Source organism: Candoia aspera, chromosome 3 (assembly GCF_035149785.1).
Source record: "Candoia aspera isolate rCanAsp1 chromosome 3, rCanAsp1.hap2, whole genome shotgun sequence".
Lineage (NCBI taxonomy): Eukaryota > Metazoa > Chordata > Lepidosauria > Squamata > Boidae > Candoia > Candoia aspera.
Window position 1 is genome coordinate 190,360,051 of NC_086155.1, and position 18,564 is coordinate 190,378,614.

General features: G+C 38.1%; 1 protein-coding gene across 2 annotated transcripts in view; it reads right to left on the minus strand.

Moving 5' to 3' along the window:
- Positions 1 to 1,338: 1,338 nt before the first annotated feature.
- Positions 1,339 to 18,564, minus strand: part of ANGPT1 (angiopoietin 1) — a 148,756-nt gene continuing 131,530 nt past the window's right edge. For both annotated transcript variants that reach the window (XM_063300267.1, XM_063300268.1), the window contains exons 8-9: positions 16,244 to 16,374; positions 1,339 to 1,760 (exon numbers count right to left, since the gene is read on the minus strand). In XM_063300267.1, the coding sequence (XP_063156337.1) occupies positions 1,600 to 1,760; positions 16,244 to 16,374 (292 nt within the window). In that variant the 3' untranslated portion in view covers positions 1,339 to 1,599. The remainder of the gene's footprint in view (positions 1,761 to 16,243; positions 16,375 to 18,564) is intronic.

The following is an 18,564-nucleotide window of genomic DNA, read 5'->3' on the forward strand; positions in this document are numbered from 1 at the left end:
GTAAATGATCAGCACACATGTAACATAAAATGATGGACCACAGCCTACTGGCAAAGTGTATGCTTGTCTGAAACCATAAAAATAGGAGATGAATCAATGGTTTAATTCAGCTTCCAACGTTCCTCTAACATTATACCTACAGCGATGTATCTAATGTTAGAAGTTCATTGAAAGCTGAAATATCACTGAAGAAGCTTATTACCTGGGCCAAATATCTGAACTAGTTTTCAGAATTCATTAGAATGCACAAGGAATTTTGGATATGCAAGTGCTGGAAACAAGTGTAAAACACAGTAACCTACATTCTTAGAACCCTCTGAAGCCAAGATTGTGTGTATCATCTAGGTCATGATCCAGGGAACTACACTTCAGTCCTACTTGTTTTAAATAGGATCCTTGTTATTTAAATTAAGCCGCTCAAATATAACTGCTTTCCACTCATGGCATTTACGATCCATAACTGTAATCTCTTTCCTCTTGCATTCATTAATTTCCAGCCCACTGTCCAAAGGTAAATGAAGGGCAGGAAACTTGTAGTTTTCTGTTCAATGCTGTCAAATGAAGGATGAATAACAGATATGAAAGTCTAGCAATTAAGTAGTAACATTTAGAAGTGCACATGCATTTGTGCAAACCAGCAAGACTGTTTGATAAACCCAATCGAGTTAATATATGGTTCTGCTATTTTCATAGTTTCTGTATTTGTATATTTTAAGAAGAAAATCCATATACAAATAACCTCGATTTTGCCTTTAAAAAAAAACAAAACACCCTGCTTTTTCTTCTTTTTCATATGACATTCATACTGGAATGCCAGATGAAGCGAAGCAAAGCTGGAGCAGTCAGAAAGAAAAATCCATGATTCCTTTTGTTATCATGCTATTGATCGTGGTTGAAGGATTTAGCCAATTATCTGGATTGCCAACTTTCAGCCTAGCCATGCAGGTCAACTGACAATTCTCTGCATATTGCTCTTATGATTTTCTGTCTGTCTTGATTCATTGTCTCTTTAGAAGGAGAATATTTCATGTTTGAAATGGGCTTAATGAGAAATGACTCCTACATGCCATATTGATCTGGTATTAAAGAGAAGTTTTCCATCTAAATCATGCTTGCTAATGCCTGGTTGACAGGCCATACCTGCATTTTTAAGGGATTACAAATAAATAGCAGCTGTGCTTCTGTATAGATTTCATACCATGTTCATGATGGACAAATGTCTTCTCCCATCTATTAGGCTTTATTTCTGCTTTCCAACATGCCTTCTGGTTTGCATGTCCTATATTTTAAAAATTCCTCTTGATCAAAGCAAAAACATAAAACAACAACAAAAAAGGCTTTGGCTAAAAGATACCAGTTTATTTGTGGCAACTGAACCTTAATGTTGTCCACCAAATAGCCACAAAAGCTATTTTCTTTTGTCCATAAACCACAATTTCACCTGTCCCTGGGACTTGTGTTTGTTTACTGCAGCCAGTGAAATGAGATCTGACAAAGGCTGGGATACTGGAATTGGGTTCTTTCAGGGAGTTCCCACCTTCTGCTTCTGAAGATTACATAAGACATCCTTCAGAATATGGCCACTATCCTGTTGGCTTTTTAAAAGTCCAAGGGACGGATCATCATAGTTGTGGAACGTAATGAATAACTTGGGCCTTTGAAGTAATGCCATTTGATCCCGTTTATTTTTCCATGGTGCTGTCCAGCCGAGTAAAACATCCCATTGAGATTGGAAGGGCCGCAGGCATCAAACCACCAGCCTGAAAACAGGAACAGAACAATTAGACCCATATAGTAATGAACCATATTCCCTTTGGTTTGCAACATGAAGCTGATGGGCAAATGTAGGGGAACTCAGTGGTGATGGTGCGAGGGCTCTAGCTTTTTTAAAGCAAGCATACAAAAATAACTTGAGGCTTGGATAGGATTCTTCTTGCATGCTTGGAGGCTTGGGGCTGATGTTTAAAACTAGGCAACCTTCCCAAAACAGAACAAAACAAAACAAAAAACACCATGGAACAACTTCCAATGCTAAATGTGAACTGCTCCTATAAGTGAAGGAACTCTACAATATATTTTACAGTGTGGCACATTGATGAAAAGAAAAAAGAAAACAAAAACAAAAACAAAAAACTGGGCCAAACATTTCAATGGATACAAGCCCTATTTGCAGACAATTAGCTCTTGTATATTTTGGGTCCTTGCTGCAGACTTTAAACCAGATCTCATACCAGGTTATAGGTGGGTGGATCTACAGGTAGTCCTTGCTTAACAACCATTTGTTTAGTGATGGTTTGGACTTATGACAGTGCTGAAAAATCCAACTTATGACTGGCCCTCACACCTATGGCCATTGCAGCATCCCCACGGTCATGTGATCATAATTTGGGCACTTTGTAACCAGTTCGCATGTATGACTCTCGCAGAACCCCGCAGTCACATGATCACAATTTTCAACCTTCCTGGTCAGTTTCTGGCAAGGAAAATCAATGGGGAACCACATGATTCACTTAATGACCATGTGGTTTGCTTAATGCCTGCAGTGATTCACTTAATGACTGCCACAAAAAGGTCATAAGATTGGGTCAGATTTGCTCAATGACTGCTTCACTTAGCAACCAAAATTCTGGCCCCAATTGTCATTAAGTGAGGCGCTGCGGGTTAAACCGCTGAGCTGTCGATCGGAAGGTCGGCGGTTCGAAACCGCGCGGCGGGGTGAGCTCCCGTTGTTAATCCCAGCTCCTGCTCACCTAGCAGTTCGAAAACATGCAAATGTGAGTAGATCAATAGGTACCGCTTCGGCGGGAAGGTAACGGCGTTCCGAGTCGTCATGCTGGCCACATGACCCGGAAGTGTCTATGACAACGCCGGCTCCAAGGCTTAGAAACGGAGATGAGCACCGCCCCCTAGAGTCGGATTCGACTGGACTTTACGTCAAGGGAAACCTTTACCTTTACCTACTACCTATATGTAAATCTGGTCATTTTTGCTGTCCACTTTGCAACATAGATTTCCAGCTGGTGAATTTATCTGCTGATTATTAAAGCTAAACATCCACAAAAAAGTTGCCTGACCATTTAGTGGCATTTACTACCCCCTTTTCCAGAATTATCCTTCCACAGTCAATTAATATTTCTAAATCTATCATAATGTCAGATAATTGATCAGTCATTTTTTAGACCTACTAGCCACCACAAAGGTGATTCTTTCCACTCAGTTTCTTACTGTCTTTTTAAAAATTCCTTTCCCTAGTGTTGCTGGGGGGAAAAAACAGCTAGTCCAAGGTCAACACATCTTCATCTCTATCACATTTGACTGAATGGCCATTTAACCCTCTGATTAGTGGAATATATGACACCAGGGTTGGATGGGGAGGGAGGAGTTTATTGATAAGGTACAGTGGATTTAACCCCAGATATAAATGGAACTGTTCTCGGTGAAATTCAGGTTTGAATTTCATTGATCCAGCTGATGCCATTTTGATGTTCTCACACTAACCATCCAACTGACACAATTAAGCATGTTGTGGGAACAGGGCCACTATGTCTGAATAAAAGAGAGGTTGGATGAACTTGAGGTTCATTTTCCTACTCTTAAATTTAAGAATTCCCTGAATGTTTAGAATAGTACAAACGCTTAGAGCAGTGCAACTTAAGAATTCCATGAATGTTTAAAGCAGTGGTTTTTCTTTTGCTTTCTGAAAAGTCCATAAAACATCCTCTGGCTACTATATTCAATTAATTCAGGGTAGATATAACCCCTCCTGTTCTAATGAACCTTGTGGATTTGTATAAACAAAAGATTAATGGTAAACATATTTAATTCTTCCTGGCTTTTACCTGACAAAGCATTCCTCTGAAACAAAACCCCCAAAATTTGCTCCCAGCAGAATCTATATATTATCCTTTCCTTTATTTGATTTTTTGAACGTCTACTCTTTTATAGCATTTGTCGCCATTTCAAACTTCAGCAGAAAAGTTGCATGCAAGATTTGTTGCCATAAACTGCAGCTGTGGATCTTCAAATCTACCTTTCAACATATCATATACAGTAGTAGCAAATAAGAAAACCACAATCTATGCTTATAAATAATATTCTAAGTTTATAACAAGTTCTAAAGTAATATTATGAATAACTGAAATGGTAAGAAAGTAGACTACACACTATTAAAGCAGACCAAATTTAAGCCTCCACTTAATAACAGAGTTTACTATGTAACTTTGGGCCAATCTCTCTCCCTCCCTCTCTCTGCCACACCTACCACACTGGGATGTTGTTGGAATAAAATTATGAAAGAATCTCCATGTAAGCTTCCTTGAGCTCACATAAAACAAGTGGAATATAAATGCAAAATAAATCTATCTCTTTATCTATCTATCTATCTATCTATCTATCTATCTATCTATCTATCTATCTATCTATTTCCATTTGCATAAAAGATAGCTTTTTGAAATAGGTATCAAAGAGACCCAAGAAATGATCAGTATCGATTGAAAAAGAAATAACAAGACTTGCCAGTTTCTCCTTGGATGTTATCAGTTTATTTGATAAGCCTGAACTCAATTCAGTAACTGCCCATCTCTACATCTGGCCTTACCTGTGGAAGGGTGGGAAATGCATTTAGGCTCAAACTGGCTCCTGATGTTTTTTTAACCTGCCCTTATGAAATTTATCACCAAGTTTTATTCAAGCTTAATCCCAGTTTCCTCAATGAAAAAAGAAAGATGATTTTCATATAGTAAGATTCTATGTTTCTTTGCTACATTTGGGTTTTATATGATGTATACATCACACTCAACTAATCCTGAGCTAATTTTGTGCCTATATATAGCAAAGCCCTGAATGGTTTCAGCATTATCACCATGCTGGCTTATACAGTGAATACTCATATTTGCAACTCCCAAATAAGTATTTAAAGATGAGACTTTGGACATTTTCAGGATTTCCAGCTTAGATAATGACTTTTCATCATGCTACATTCTAGCATAAAAGTTCTTGTTACTTTACTATCTGCTTTCTGAAAGAACTAATATGATTTCTATTTGCTTTCTTGCCTGTAGACCTAAAGAGGAATGAATGATATCTCTCCTTTATCACTTCTCATAGGCATTTTTGTGATGACAGTTTTTATGAGTGGTTAATGCTACAACAAGTCATAGCTCATTGGATAATTTCATTGGATGTTTTAATTATTTGTGTTAAATATTAAATTTCTAAACAACATCTGTTAAGCTGATTCCAAAGTTTTTCAATCAACAGTGAATTTCTTAGAGTATATGCAAAAAATATCCAGTTTCAGTCCTTGGCATTTCTGATGGAAATAACCCCAGATAACCAAGCCTAGAACATAGGAAGCAGAGACATTTGAGAATCTGGTGCTTTTGTCAAAATGATGATATCAGCACCACAATGCATGCCATGATGTATGTATGAAAGGGGCAGAGATTGCATTGTAAGGATATGACACTGCTTTCATAATTTGCTCCTACTTCAACCCCATTGTGGGTGCCTCTAATAGGAAGCTTCCATAAGATGAATAGAAGAGAAATGGGCCTCCTAGCTCACCTTGATCAAATTATGGTAAAGAGAGCCAAGATGCAAAAGGCTGGTCTATACTGATGTATTGCATGGATTATTGGCTAGAAAGTGTCCTCCTATCACAAATCTGAAAGCATGAATTCTTGTCAGGATGGGAGAGGTTGGAAAGGCACAACATTTATTTCTTGAAGATACACAGTCATGTGAGCTCAAATTCTGTCCTCTGCAGATTTTTGTTGTTGTTTAAATATTTGTAGCCAAACTTTTGAGAGGTAAACATGGCCAAATAAATCATTGAGAAACAAACATTTCCAGATTCTTCTCCACTGCAGATGGCACTGAAGAGAAATTAACTCAAACAATCTAAACTGGGCTTAATTAGATTGTAGGGGATCAGTGTATCATTTTACTAGCAGAGCTTAGTTAGATTCTCAAGTGGGCAAGGCAGAACCTTGTGGAAGCATGCATGTTTGGTAAAATCATAAGTATTGGGTTTCATTCTTAATGTTTCTAGCTCTCCAAGCCTTTCTATTTCTTTTATAGTGCTGGGGGATTGGGAGGGACCAGCCCTATGGTTTTTGCATACTGTAAATCGGTGTGATTCTATCAAATGCTTTATTATTGTATTGATATAATTGCAAGCAATAAAAAATAAAGTAGAGCCCTTTTGAACTGAACACAAATTAGTAATGGAACAACCCTCCTTTTTCTTTCAGTTTTTATGATCCCAGTATTTAAATCCCCCTATTATATGAAGCTTTCATATTCATTCTTTACTGTTCAAATCCATTCATAGCCTTTGTGAATTTAAGGGATGTGATTCCATCTTACTCTTCTCTCCCCCTCTCTCCCTTTTTGTCCATTCATTCTTCCTTTCTTCCTTGTCACCTCTTACCCCATCATTTTGGGGCAGGGCATTGCGATAGTCATTCAGAATGTATAATATATATTAAAATACTTATTGAACTAAAGCTCACAAAGAATGTGCTTTTTTCCACCTCATGATTACTTCCATTTTCTCCATTCTTTCTTCCAAACAAATTAAAGATGTATGAAACTGCTGAGAAATGATATAATGGATATTTGGGGGTCTCCTTCTAAAAAGTTCCAGATTAATTTTGGATTTCAGTTTTGGTGGTGTTGCCATAATAACTTTAAGAACTACACCAAGCATGATATGGGAAATTTATGTTTGGACTTTTCAACATCATTTTCTTGATTATGGGTAGTTATCTAGAGGTGTTTTTTTTTAAAGTAAAGTCTCCTTTGAGCTGTGTGACCTTGTAGTTTCCTTTGAAATAATATGCAACCAAACAGGTCCAACCCTGCTTAACTTTTTGAGTTCAACCATAGTTAGGTTCCTCAGTTACTCTAAGCTAGTGAGTAAATTGAATGGAAAGTGCAGTACTAGAAAGATACTTCTCATCTAATTTGTGTTCCCCACTATAGAGGTGCTATTAGCTAAAATGTGTGGGATGGCAAAGAATTATGAATATAACACTGAACAGGCCTCCTTCCTTGCTCTGTAAATAAAATTAGCTTTGCATTTTATGCTTATAGTCTGCAAACACAATCGACTTTCCCAGTTGTCTAGCACCTGCTTTTAACACCCCCCTCCAAAAATAATACAATGGATCTCCTATCTAAAATGTTGCATTAATTGTGAATATAGAAATCCGACCCATTTACTGTTTGTGTTTGTAGAGCCATATTCCAATATAAGTGCTGGGGGCAAGGGAGGTATTAAAAATACATTAAAAATTGGCATCCATCGTTTTCATTCATTGTTGTTTATTCGTTTAGTCGCTTCCGACTCTTCGTGACTTCATGGACCAGCCCACGCCAGAGCTTCCTGTCGGTCGTCAACACCCCCAGCTCCCCCAGGGACGAGTCCGTCACCTCTAGAATATCATCCATCCATCTTGCCCTTGGTCGGCCCCTCTTCCTTTTGCCTTCCACTCTCCCTAGCATCAGCATCTTCTCCAGGGTGTCCTGTCTTCTCATTATGTGGCCAAAGTATTTCAGTTTTGCCTTTAATATCATTCCCTCAAGTGAGCAGTCTGGCTTTATTTCCTGGAGGATGGACTGGTTGGATCTTCTTGCAGTCCAAGGCACTCTCAGAATTTTCCTCCAACACCACAGTTCAAAAGCATCGATCTTCCTTCGCTCAGCCTTCCTTATGGTCCAGCTCTCGCAGCCATATGTTACTACAGGGAACACCATTGCTTTAACTATGCGGGCCTTTGTTGTCAGTGTGATGTCTCTGCTCTTAACTATTTTATCGAGATTTGTCATTGCTCTTCTTCCAAGGATTAAGCGTCTTCTGATTTCCTGACTGCAGTCAGCATCTGCAGTAATCTTTGCACCTAGGAATACAAAGTCTTTCACTGCTTCTACATTTTCTCCCTCTATTTGCCAGTTATCAATCAAGCTGGTTGCCATAATCTTGGTTTTTTTGAGGTTTAGCTGCAAACCAGCTTTTGCACTTTCTTCTTTCACCTTCATCATAAGGCTCCTCAGTTCCTCTTCACTTTCAGCCATCAAAGTGGTATCATCTGCATATCTGAGATTGTTAATGTTTCTTCCAGAGATTTTAACTCCAGCCTTGGATTCCTCAAGCCCAGCTTGTCGCATGATGTGTTCTGCATACAAGTTGAATAGGTAGGGTGAGAGTATACAGCCCTGCCGTACTCCTTTCCCAATCTTAAACCAGTCTGTTGTTCCGTGGTCTGTTCTTACTGTTGCTACTTGGTCGTTATACAGATTCTTCAGGAGGCATACAAGATGACTTGGTATCCCCATACCACTAAGAACTTGCCACAATTTGTTATTTCATTCATAGCTTTCTCTAATATCAGAACTTTTCCATTCAACTTTTCCTAATATACTTTTCTGAATATAATTTCTACTAGGAACCCTTAAAGAATGCATACTTCTTCCTGACGTCATTATTTGAAATATTACCAAGCCATATTTTTCAAAATATCTATTTAGCCAATGTGATCTGTTTCTTTTACACAATTATCCCTTTTTCATATGCAGCTTTCAGAAACATACATTGTTTCTCAAATGCATCTCTCAAAAGAAAATTACATTTGCTTTGAGTTTTTTTTTTTTTTTTTAACAGAAAAAGTACATGGATATGGACTTCTTTTAGTCTTATCAATTCAAATCTGTTTTGGTGCATCTGCTGACATAGAAATCTGTGATGGATTTCTTCTGGCCCTTCACTTCCACAGGAAAGTAATATGTGGGAAGAAAAGTAACTTGTGATGACATGAGTTTAATTATTACCTTTTCCTTCAAAAATCCTATTTATGAGACCAACTTTTTTTGGTTCATATTGGTGATGTTAAGACTGAAGAAATTTATTTTCTTATCCCCCTAGAAGAGAAGGATGTTAGCTGCTGACTTTGTTAAGTTTTAATGTCAGGTTACTGTGCAAACACTGGATACAATTAGAGTGACCTGCAGAGGAGCCAAATAACAATCAAGTTTAGTGCAGATCATTAGCAGAATGCTGTCTGACTTCTTTGGCTATATCAAATAACCAATTTCTCTCAAACTAAAATGCTTACAAACTGTTATTTTTCTAATAGTTAAAATATAAACCTTGCACTTCTGAGTTTTCTATCTAGCCTCTGGAGATGATGGAAGAATTAATTGAAGAATCCTTGTGTATATTTCTGCTATGGCTTGTGGCAGCAAATTTTGGCTACTTCAATATCAGAAGGAAAAGAGTCCTTGTTTTTTAACACTGGGAATACTAGTAACAATGTTTAATCAATAGCTTCAGGGTTTATACTATTCTGTTTGAATCCATTGAATTTATTATTTGAGCCTTGTAAAGTAATTTTGCATATAGCTGAAACTTTGAATTTTTTTTCCCCCCTGAAGTAACACTTGATTACAAAATCTTTGGGGAAGAATTGGTGCCAAAAATATTCTGGCATCCTGCTATTTTGATGCAGTTGACCTTTCTTTGATTACAAAATTGTACCTTAGGGGCTAATAACCAAAGAAAAAGAAAGCAAAACAACCGATGGTTGGCTATAACAAGAACGTAATCCTGTAGATTTTTTTTAATCCATTCAATCATGTCCAGTTCTCAAAGACTGCCTAGACAAATCCTTGCAGTTTTCTTGGCAAGGTTTTTTGGAAGTGCTTTGTCATTGCCTCCTTCCTAGGGCTGAGATAGAATGACTGCCTGAAGTCACCCAGCAGACTGCGTGCCCATGGTGGGACTAGAACTCACCGTCTCTTGGATCCATTTACACTGCCAAAAGTATGGACCAGTAGATAGTATCTATTACTATTATACTTTACAAGATCAGTCATAGCATAAAAGACTTTGTGGGATTTTTCTTAAGAAGGCAACTTAAACTTTGGAAATTCCAGCACAAGGCTAGATGACAGGCCATCTAAATTATGCCTATAGGAACAATCTACTAGACTTTTAGATTTTAGGGCTACTGACTGACTGCTTTGATTAAGTAGGTTCACTTTTGTCAGGTCTTAGAGACCATTTATTATTACTGATCTAGGTGATCCAGTTCACACACATAAATGTTTTCCTCTTGTCAACAGCAACCTCAAGTAATGACTTGCTTGTTTGAATCAGTCATCACAGATTAATCCCATCAGATACGATCTTAATCTAATGCAGTGCCAATTCAAACACTATCTTTCCTGGGAAGATACAATGTTTTTCTTTATGTGAACAAGGAAAAAGATTAAGAGAAAATGTGGACAAAAATTTGAACCAACACTAAGTAGCTAACTTACTCCTGATCTGGCTCAGAGTAGAGTTCCAAAAATAGTAGCAGATTTTTAGGTTTTAAGAAGTTACTATTATTGGTATATTGCATATGGACCAAACAATGGCTGAATACAGATTAAAAAACAATACACATTTTTTTCCCTTCAGTGCTATTGATAGTACAGGGATAGTAATAGACCTTGAGAAAAATTTACAAATTCAATGGACAGAAAGCAAGAAATAGCTAATTCACAATTGCAGTTTGTAACTGCTGCTGACTGTATATAGTCCCACTCCTGAGTGTTTTTCCAGAACAAATAAATGAAGTAGTGGTATTGACTGTATATATTTGCAGCAGCAATTCAGCTAATGAATTTCATACTTCAAATGCCAGGAAGGTATAATATAACTGCACAACTTTTTGATTTTGTTGGTTTACAAACACTACAAAAGTGATTTTAGTAAAATATTTATTTGTTCATACCACAAATTATACTAATTTAGCTACTCTTAACTAGAAAAAAAATTGACCCACTTTTGATTTCAGGTTGTGTACCAATTTCCTATTTCTTAGGAAGATACTGCTACAGCTAAATAAAGGATACAATCAAATACTTTGGATTTATGCTAGGCTAATTTGAAAGCAAATATATTCCTCTGGTCTACTTGCTTTCATGTCAGAGGAAGAAAAGAGAGGTTAAGTATTATACCGAAATTAGATCAATGGTCTTCAGCAAAGGATCGTTACCTTGTCGTGGTGCTGGAGCTTGAGCACCTCAATGATGCCATGAGCTAAACCGTGAAGGGCCACCCAAGACGAGAAGGTCATGACAGAGAGGTCAGACTAAATGCGATCCCTGGGGAAGGTAATGGCAACCCACCCCAGTATTCTTGCCATGAAAACTAAATGGATCAGTACAACCAGAGATATGTCGGTATACCATCGGACGATGAGACCCCCAGGTCGGAAGATGGTCAAAATGCTACTGGGGAGGAACAGAGGATGAGTTCAACTAGCCCCAGACGTGATGATGCAGCTAGCTCAAAGCCAAAAGGACAGCTAGCGGCCGACGGTGCTGCTGGTGAATGGTGAATCCGATGTTCTAAGGAATAACACACCATTGGAACCTGGAATGTAAGATCTATGAGCCAGGGCAAATTGGATGTGGTTATTGGTGAGATGTCAAGATTAAAGATAGACATTTTGGGCATCAGTGAACTGAAATGGACTGGAATGGGCCACTTCACATCAAATGACCACCAGATCTACTACTGTGGACGAGAGGACCACAGAAGAAATGGAGTAGCCTTCATAATTAATAGTAAAGTGGCTAAAGCAGTGCTTGGATACACAAAAAACGACAGAATGATCTCAATTCGAATTCAAGCAAACCATCTAACATCACAGTGATCCAAATATACGCCCCAACCACAAATGCTGAAGAAGCTGAAGTAGAGCGGTTCTATGAGGATCTGCAGCACCTACTGGACAACACGCCTAAAAGAGATGTTATTTTCATCACAGAAGACTGGAATGCTAAGATGGGCAGTCAAATGACACCTGGAATTACAGGTAAGTATGGCCTGGGAGAACAAAACAAAGCAAGACATAGGCTGATAGAATTTTGCCAAGACAATTCACTCTGCATAACAAACACTCTCTTCCAACAACCTAAGAGACGGCTTTATACATGGACTTCACCAGATGGACAACACCGAAATCAGATTGACTACATCATTTGCAGCCAAAGGTGGCGGACATCTATACAGTCGGTAAAAACAAGATCTGGAGCTGACTGTAGTTCAGATCACAAACTTCTTATGGCACGATTTAGGATCAGACTAAAGAGCTTAGGGAAGACCCACAGATCAGCTAGATATGAGCTCACTAATATTCCTAAGGAATATGCAGTGGAGGTGAAGAATCGATTTAAGGCACTGGACTTAGTAGATAGGGTCCCGGAAGAACTCTGGACAGAAGTTCGCAGCATTGCTCAGGAGGCAGCAACAAAATACATCCCAAAGAAAGAGAAAACCAAGAAGGCAAAATGGCTGTCTGCTGAGACACTAGAAGTAGCCCAAGAAAGAAGGAAAGCAAAAGGCAACAGTGATAGGGGGAGATATGCCCAATTAAATGTAAAATTCCAGAGGTTAGCCAGAAGAGATAAGGAATTATTTTTAAACAAGCAATGCGCGAAAGTGGAAGAAGACAATAGAATAGGAAGGACCTCTTCCAGAAAATTAGAACCATCGGAGGTAAATTCCAGGCAAAAATGGGTATGATCAAAAACAAAGATGGCAAGGATCTAACAGAAGAAGAAGAGATCAAGAAAAGGTGGCAAGAATATACAGAAGACCTGTATAGGAAGGATAACAATATCGGGGATAGCTTTGATGGTGTGGTCAGTGAGCTAGAGCCAGACATCCTGAAGAGTGAGGTTGAGTGGGCCTTAAGAAGCATTGCTAATAACAAGGCAGCAGGAGACGACGGCATCCCAGCTGAACTGTTCAAAATCTTGCAAGATGATGCTGTCAAGGTAATGCATGCTATATGCCAGCAAATTTGGAAAAGACAAGAATGGCCATCAGATTGGAAAAAATCAACTTATATCCCCATACCAAAAAAGGGGAACACTAAAGAATGTTCAAACTATCGAACAGTGGCACTCATTTCACATGCCAGTAAGGTAATGCTCAAGATCCTGCAAGGTAGACTTCAGCAGTTCATGGAGCGAGAATTGCCAGATGTACAAGCTGGGTTTAGAAAAGGCAGAGGAACTAGAGACCAAATTGCCAATATCCACTGGATAATGGAAAAAGCCAGGGAGTTTCAGAAAAACATCTATTTCTGTTTTATTGACTATTCTAAAGCCTTTCACTGTGTGGACCATAACAAATTGTGGCAAGTTCTTAGTGGTATGGGGATACCAAGTCATCTTGTATGCCTCCTGAAGAATCTGTATAATGACCAAGTAGCAACAGTAAGAACAGACCACGGAGCAATGGACTGGTTTAAGATTGGGAAAGGAGTACGGCAGGGCTGTATACTCTCACCCTACCTATTCAACTTGTATGCAACTTGTATGCAGAACACATCATGCGATGTGCTAGGCTTGAGGAATCCAAGGCTGGAGTTAAAATCGCTGGAGGAAACATTAACAATCTCAGATATGCAGATGATACCACTTTGATGGCTGAAAGTGAAGAGGAACTTATGATGAAAGTGAAAGAAGAAAGTGCAAAAGCTGGCTTGCAGCTAAACCTCAAAAAAAGCAAGATTATGGCAACCAGCTTGACTGATAACTGGCAAATAGAGGGAGAAAATGTAGAAGCAGTGAAAGACTTTGTATTCCTAGGTGCAAAGATTACTGCAGATGCTGACTGCAGTCAGGAAATCAGAAGACGCTTAATCCTTGGAAGAAGAGCAATGACAAATCTTGATAAAATAGTTAAGAGCAGAGACATCACACTGACAACAAAGGCCCGCATAGTTAAAGCAATGGTGTTCCCCATAGTAACATATGGCTGCAAGAGCTGGACCATAATGAAGGCTGAGAGAAGGAAGATCGATGCTTTGGAACTGTGGTGTTGGAGGAAAATTCTGAGAGTGCCTTGGACTGCAAGAAGATCAAACCAGTCCATCCTCCAGGAAATAAAGCCAGACTGCTCACTTGAGGGAATGATATTAAAGGCAAAACTGAAATACTTTGGCCACATAATGAGAAGACAGGACAGCCTGGAGAAGATGTTGATGTAGGGAGAGTGGAAGGCAAAAGGAAGAGGGGCCGACCAAGGGCAAGATGGATGGATGATATTCTAGAGGTGATGGACTTGTCCCTGGGGGAGCTGGGGGTGTTGACGACTGACAGGAAGCTCTGGCGTGGGCTGGTCCATGAAGTCATGAAGAGTTGGAAGCGACTAAATGAATAAAAAGCAACAGATCAATGGTTCTGAAGGATAGGCTCCATGATAGATGGCCTTGCTTCTTACTAATCAAAGGATATAAATGCACAGATATTGATAGAATGGAAATGTACCTAAAAGTTAGTCATGATTTCATTGATTTATTTAATTTGTAAAAGCTAGGAATGGAAGATTTGACAATCACATTCAGTCTGCTAATTGCTGAAAAAAATGCTACTGGCCAAGGAAGTAGCATTATTTAACACACACAAAAAACCTAAGGTAGGACCAATTTAGGATTGTATGGGAGTCCAGAAGGAAATCCCAAGGACTCAGGTTCAATCAGGAAAACATCCCAGAAAACAAGGACAAATTATTTCCATATCGTTCTCCAGAAAATTGCAGGGATGGATCCACGTAGTTCTGGATGTCAAGCTTGATGTGGGGGACTCTGTACCTTCCTTTTACCAGTATTGTAATTTTCTGTTTTAGTGGAGAAGAAGCATGAAAATGTTGTTTTGGTGGTAGATTTAATATCCTTACTCCAAGTGTGATGCTGTTTATGAATGTCACAAGAAATGATTGCATAGGTTTGTGTATGTGGGCTTGTGTGCTCAAGGAAACAAGTAACAGGATGTCTTTATAGTTTTTCAACATATTTGAATCTTCTCCCAGATCTTCAATAACATGTTATTAGCATGTTAATAGGTTCCATTCAAATGTAAATACAATGGGTACCCACAAAGGATTCCAGGAATTGTGGTCTATATAGATGCAGAGCATTTCCTATTAAAGATCCCTAACTTACTTCTGAAAAAGGAATACCTACTATACTGATGTGCTTGTTATGCTCCCCCTTTCTAATACACACACACACACGTGTGTGTGTGTGTGTATCTTCATCACTTTGAAGTTCTGTCCCTGACTGATTGCAAGTCACAGCTTCATATAAGATTAGAATTTGGTCAAAAGGAGTTTTAATTTCCCTACAAGCAACTGCTTTCTGTCAAATTAAACAAGAAATGCAATGTGTAAGTGTATTGTTTTTATCCCTGATTATTTTAGTCAGCAGCTCAGTTCATATAAGCTGTTATTTGCTACATAATTTCTGCATTTCTTAGAGAAACTACAGAATTCTTCAGACTATCAAGATAGCTATAGAACTCATGTATATTTTATATAATTTATAATGAATGGGCTGTCTACATAGATTGCCAAGACCAACAGAAAGTCTGATAGGGTACTTTACTGTCCAGAGCACAATTATTTCCAAGATGAATTATTTTATGAAGTTATATTCAGAACTGTTTTTGTGACCAAGCCATTTCAGTACATATTTTTAAGTTTGATTGTTGTGAAGTGTTTAAATATCTATTTCATAGGAAGATGGTAGCATTTGGCAAAAACATAAACATACATTTTATTCTATTCAGAGATTTTACAACCCAATCAATTCTAACACTGACACTGAAACAGTGACTCAGGCAGGCACCTTTGCACATTTGGGATCCAAAGATTAATGGTATTCCAGAATTTGCCTTGCAATTTATCAACAGCTATCTTGCCTTGGAGATAAGAAGCTTCTGTTTTTTTTAAAAAAATCTTATTCTCAGAATCTTTGAGAATTTCTTTTTGATTCCTCTTGGTATGTTTTTCAGCTTTTTCACTGGGAGGTGGTGAAGTATACAACTACTGATTTTGGTGTTATCTGTTGCATATTTTTCCATCATTCTGAGCTTCCCTGGTTGATCTCACTTTCTAATCTGAAAAAGCGCAAAGGGCAGGGTTTATTCATGCTGATTGTTTCATTTGATCCCTTGCCTCTTTCTTAAATATGGGCTTTTATCCATGGACATTTCTTAGAAAACCAAGGGTACAGAGTTTAGTAATGTAGGAAGAACTGGGGATTTTCCATGTTAAAAGTTTACTGAAATGCCCTGAAAAATAAGGTCTATGATTCATTCAGAAGTAACGTAATCATGTTCTCTTCCTCCCTATCATTTCATCCAAGTATTATGAATGATACCATAATTGAATGCTTACCTCCTGTTAGCATAAGAGCACATTTGCACATACAATTGTCATTGTCCGCATCTTTGGTACTAAAGTCAGCACCATGTAATATCAGGCTGCTTTGTTTCCCAGCTGTTCCAGAATGACCCTTTAGATACAGCCTAAAAGAGAGAAAGAGAGAGGAGATATTATCAAGTACAATTATTTAAAAATTGCCCTTGACTTGGGACTTCAAGAAGACAGGAAATTTCCAAAATCCTGGAAAGAGAGAAGTGATACTCTGGCACATTGCTAAGAATTCATTACTCTGATTTCTTTTCCTCATTAGCACTGAGGGCAAGATGTCCTCAACACTGAGATATTAATGCTGGATGAAATCTATGAATAATGCAGGTTCATTAAAAAGAGTAAGAAGAAGACATAGAATGACATACGCAGAACCTCAAAAATTGTGCTGTCCATCAACAAGGCTGGATGCAGAAATCTCTGAGTCCTCTGTTAGGTGAGTGAGAACATCCTGGATCAGCTCCACAAAGGGAAGGATTTTTCTAACATGCAACAACAGACATTTGCATCAAGTCTCATATAGACTATGAATGAACAAGATCCCATTCAATTCAATGGGCTGAACATAGGAAAATCTCCACCTTTTCTTTTCATCTTAAAATTTGCACTCAAGCTCTAACTGTACAGCAAGCTCACCTTTATATAGCAATAAAGAATAGTCATTAGTTGTAGTGCATATAACGTCACCATGATCATTTGCTAGCTTTCATTCAAGATTTTCTATTAGATCAGAGAGTCTAATTCTATGGCAATTTCAGGGTAGCCTTTCATAATAGAGCTTTCCAGTGGATTCAGCTGAAGAATTGTAAGATCACAATCCTATACTTAATTTACCTTAGAAGAAGACTGTTCACATAATTCCCATTTATTTACTAATTTATTTATTTTTCAAATTTCTGTCACTGCCCATCTCTCCCAAAAAGGGGACTCTGGGCAGTTTCAGATATGTATGTTGGATGGCAGTGAAAGTTGTACATTGCCCATTTACAGTATGCTCATTTATGACATGTTTCTTTTAAAGAGATAAACATTGCTTCTGCAGGGGGTGGGGGGAGAGTGTTAGAAGGAATGTGGCCAAACTAATTGTGTGATAAATGCAATTTACTGGAAATTCCAAATGCGGGGTAAAGATAAAATATCTTGGAAAAAATACTGATTATGAAAACATCCAAACTTTATAAGGCACAGTTGAAATGCAGTGCCAATTAGATACTGTTTTCTAAGGCAATATACAAATGAGGTTTGGGAGCAATATATTCTAAAGCTTTTTGCCTGTCTTTATGCATTTTAAATTAAATATAAACAAACTAAATTGAGATTAAAGCTTTCTAGATTTACTGGTTTGGACACTGATGGCTTATTTCGGTGGATTATCTTGGTTCCACCCCCCTCCCCCAGAGGAAAATAAATGCCTATGGAATAGTGCTGAGAGAAAAATGACTCTGTGATATGGTATCTCCTAGCTTATTTTAAACTGTCACAGATTGTCAGTACATCACCCATGCTAGACTTACAGAAGCCAATGTCAGCCTAAAAGAATGGAACCTGACTTTTTGACATCAGTTAATCAAATTTGGATAGAAGATGATACTGTGAAGGTATTAGATAAAAAGCTGGGGGAGGGTTATTGGGATATGTGAAACTTCCTTGAGTAATTTTGCAATTCTTGGGACCAGATTGGTGAGAATGGGGAAGACTCATAACAACAAGGATCATAGGAACTGTAGGGTCATGCGTGTTTGTGGGAGTGGACAAGGGAATAATCATGTCGCATGCAACAACAACAACAAAAATGTAACCTGATATCATCATGCAACTGTGTTTGCGTTCTTTGTGTAATGTTCCCAGCAGGCCATGTATCAGATGCTTATGCAAAGGACACCAAATTTGGATGATTTCTTGGAAAGATGGAAAAGTGTGTGCAGATGGCCTGCTATGCTCAATCCTGTATTTATACTGCAGTGTTGACACTGGCACTCTCTTTTTAAAGAAACCAACTTCAAAAGATGTTTGGAAGGATGCTGTACATTATATTTTTAAGTAATATAATCTTTGAAAAGCCATATAATATAAATACTGAAAGGAGAAGGCTACACTGATGTGAGTGATTTATGCTACAGTGAGTGCTTGATGAAATGTTGGCTATTGTATTTCTCTTTCTTAATGAAAATCATTTAAATAAATGTAGCTACAGAAAAAAAAGTCTCCAGAAAAATGGATTGGGAACAGAGTAATGGGAGAAGGAAACTGTTTTTCCTGATGCCCTTCTAAATTTTCCTTCCCAA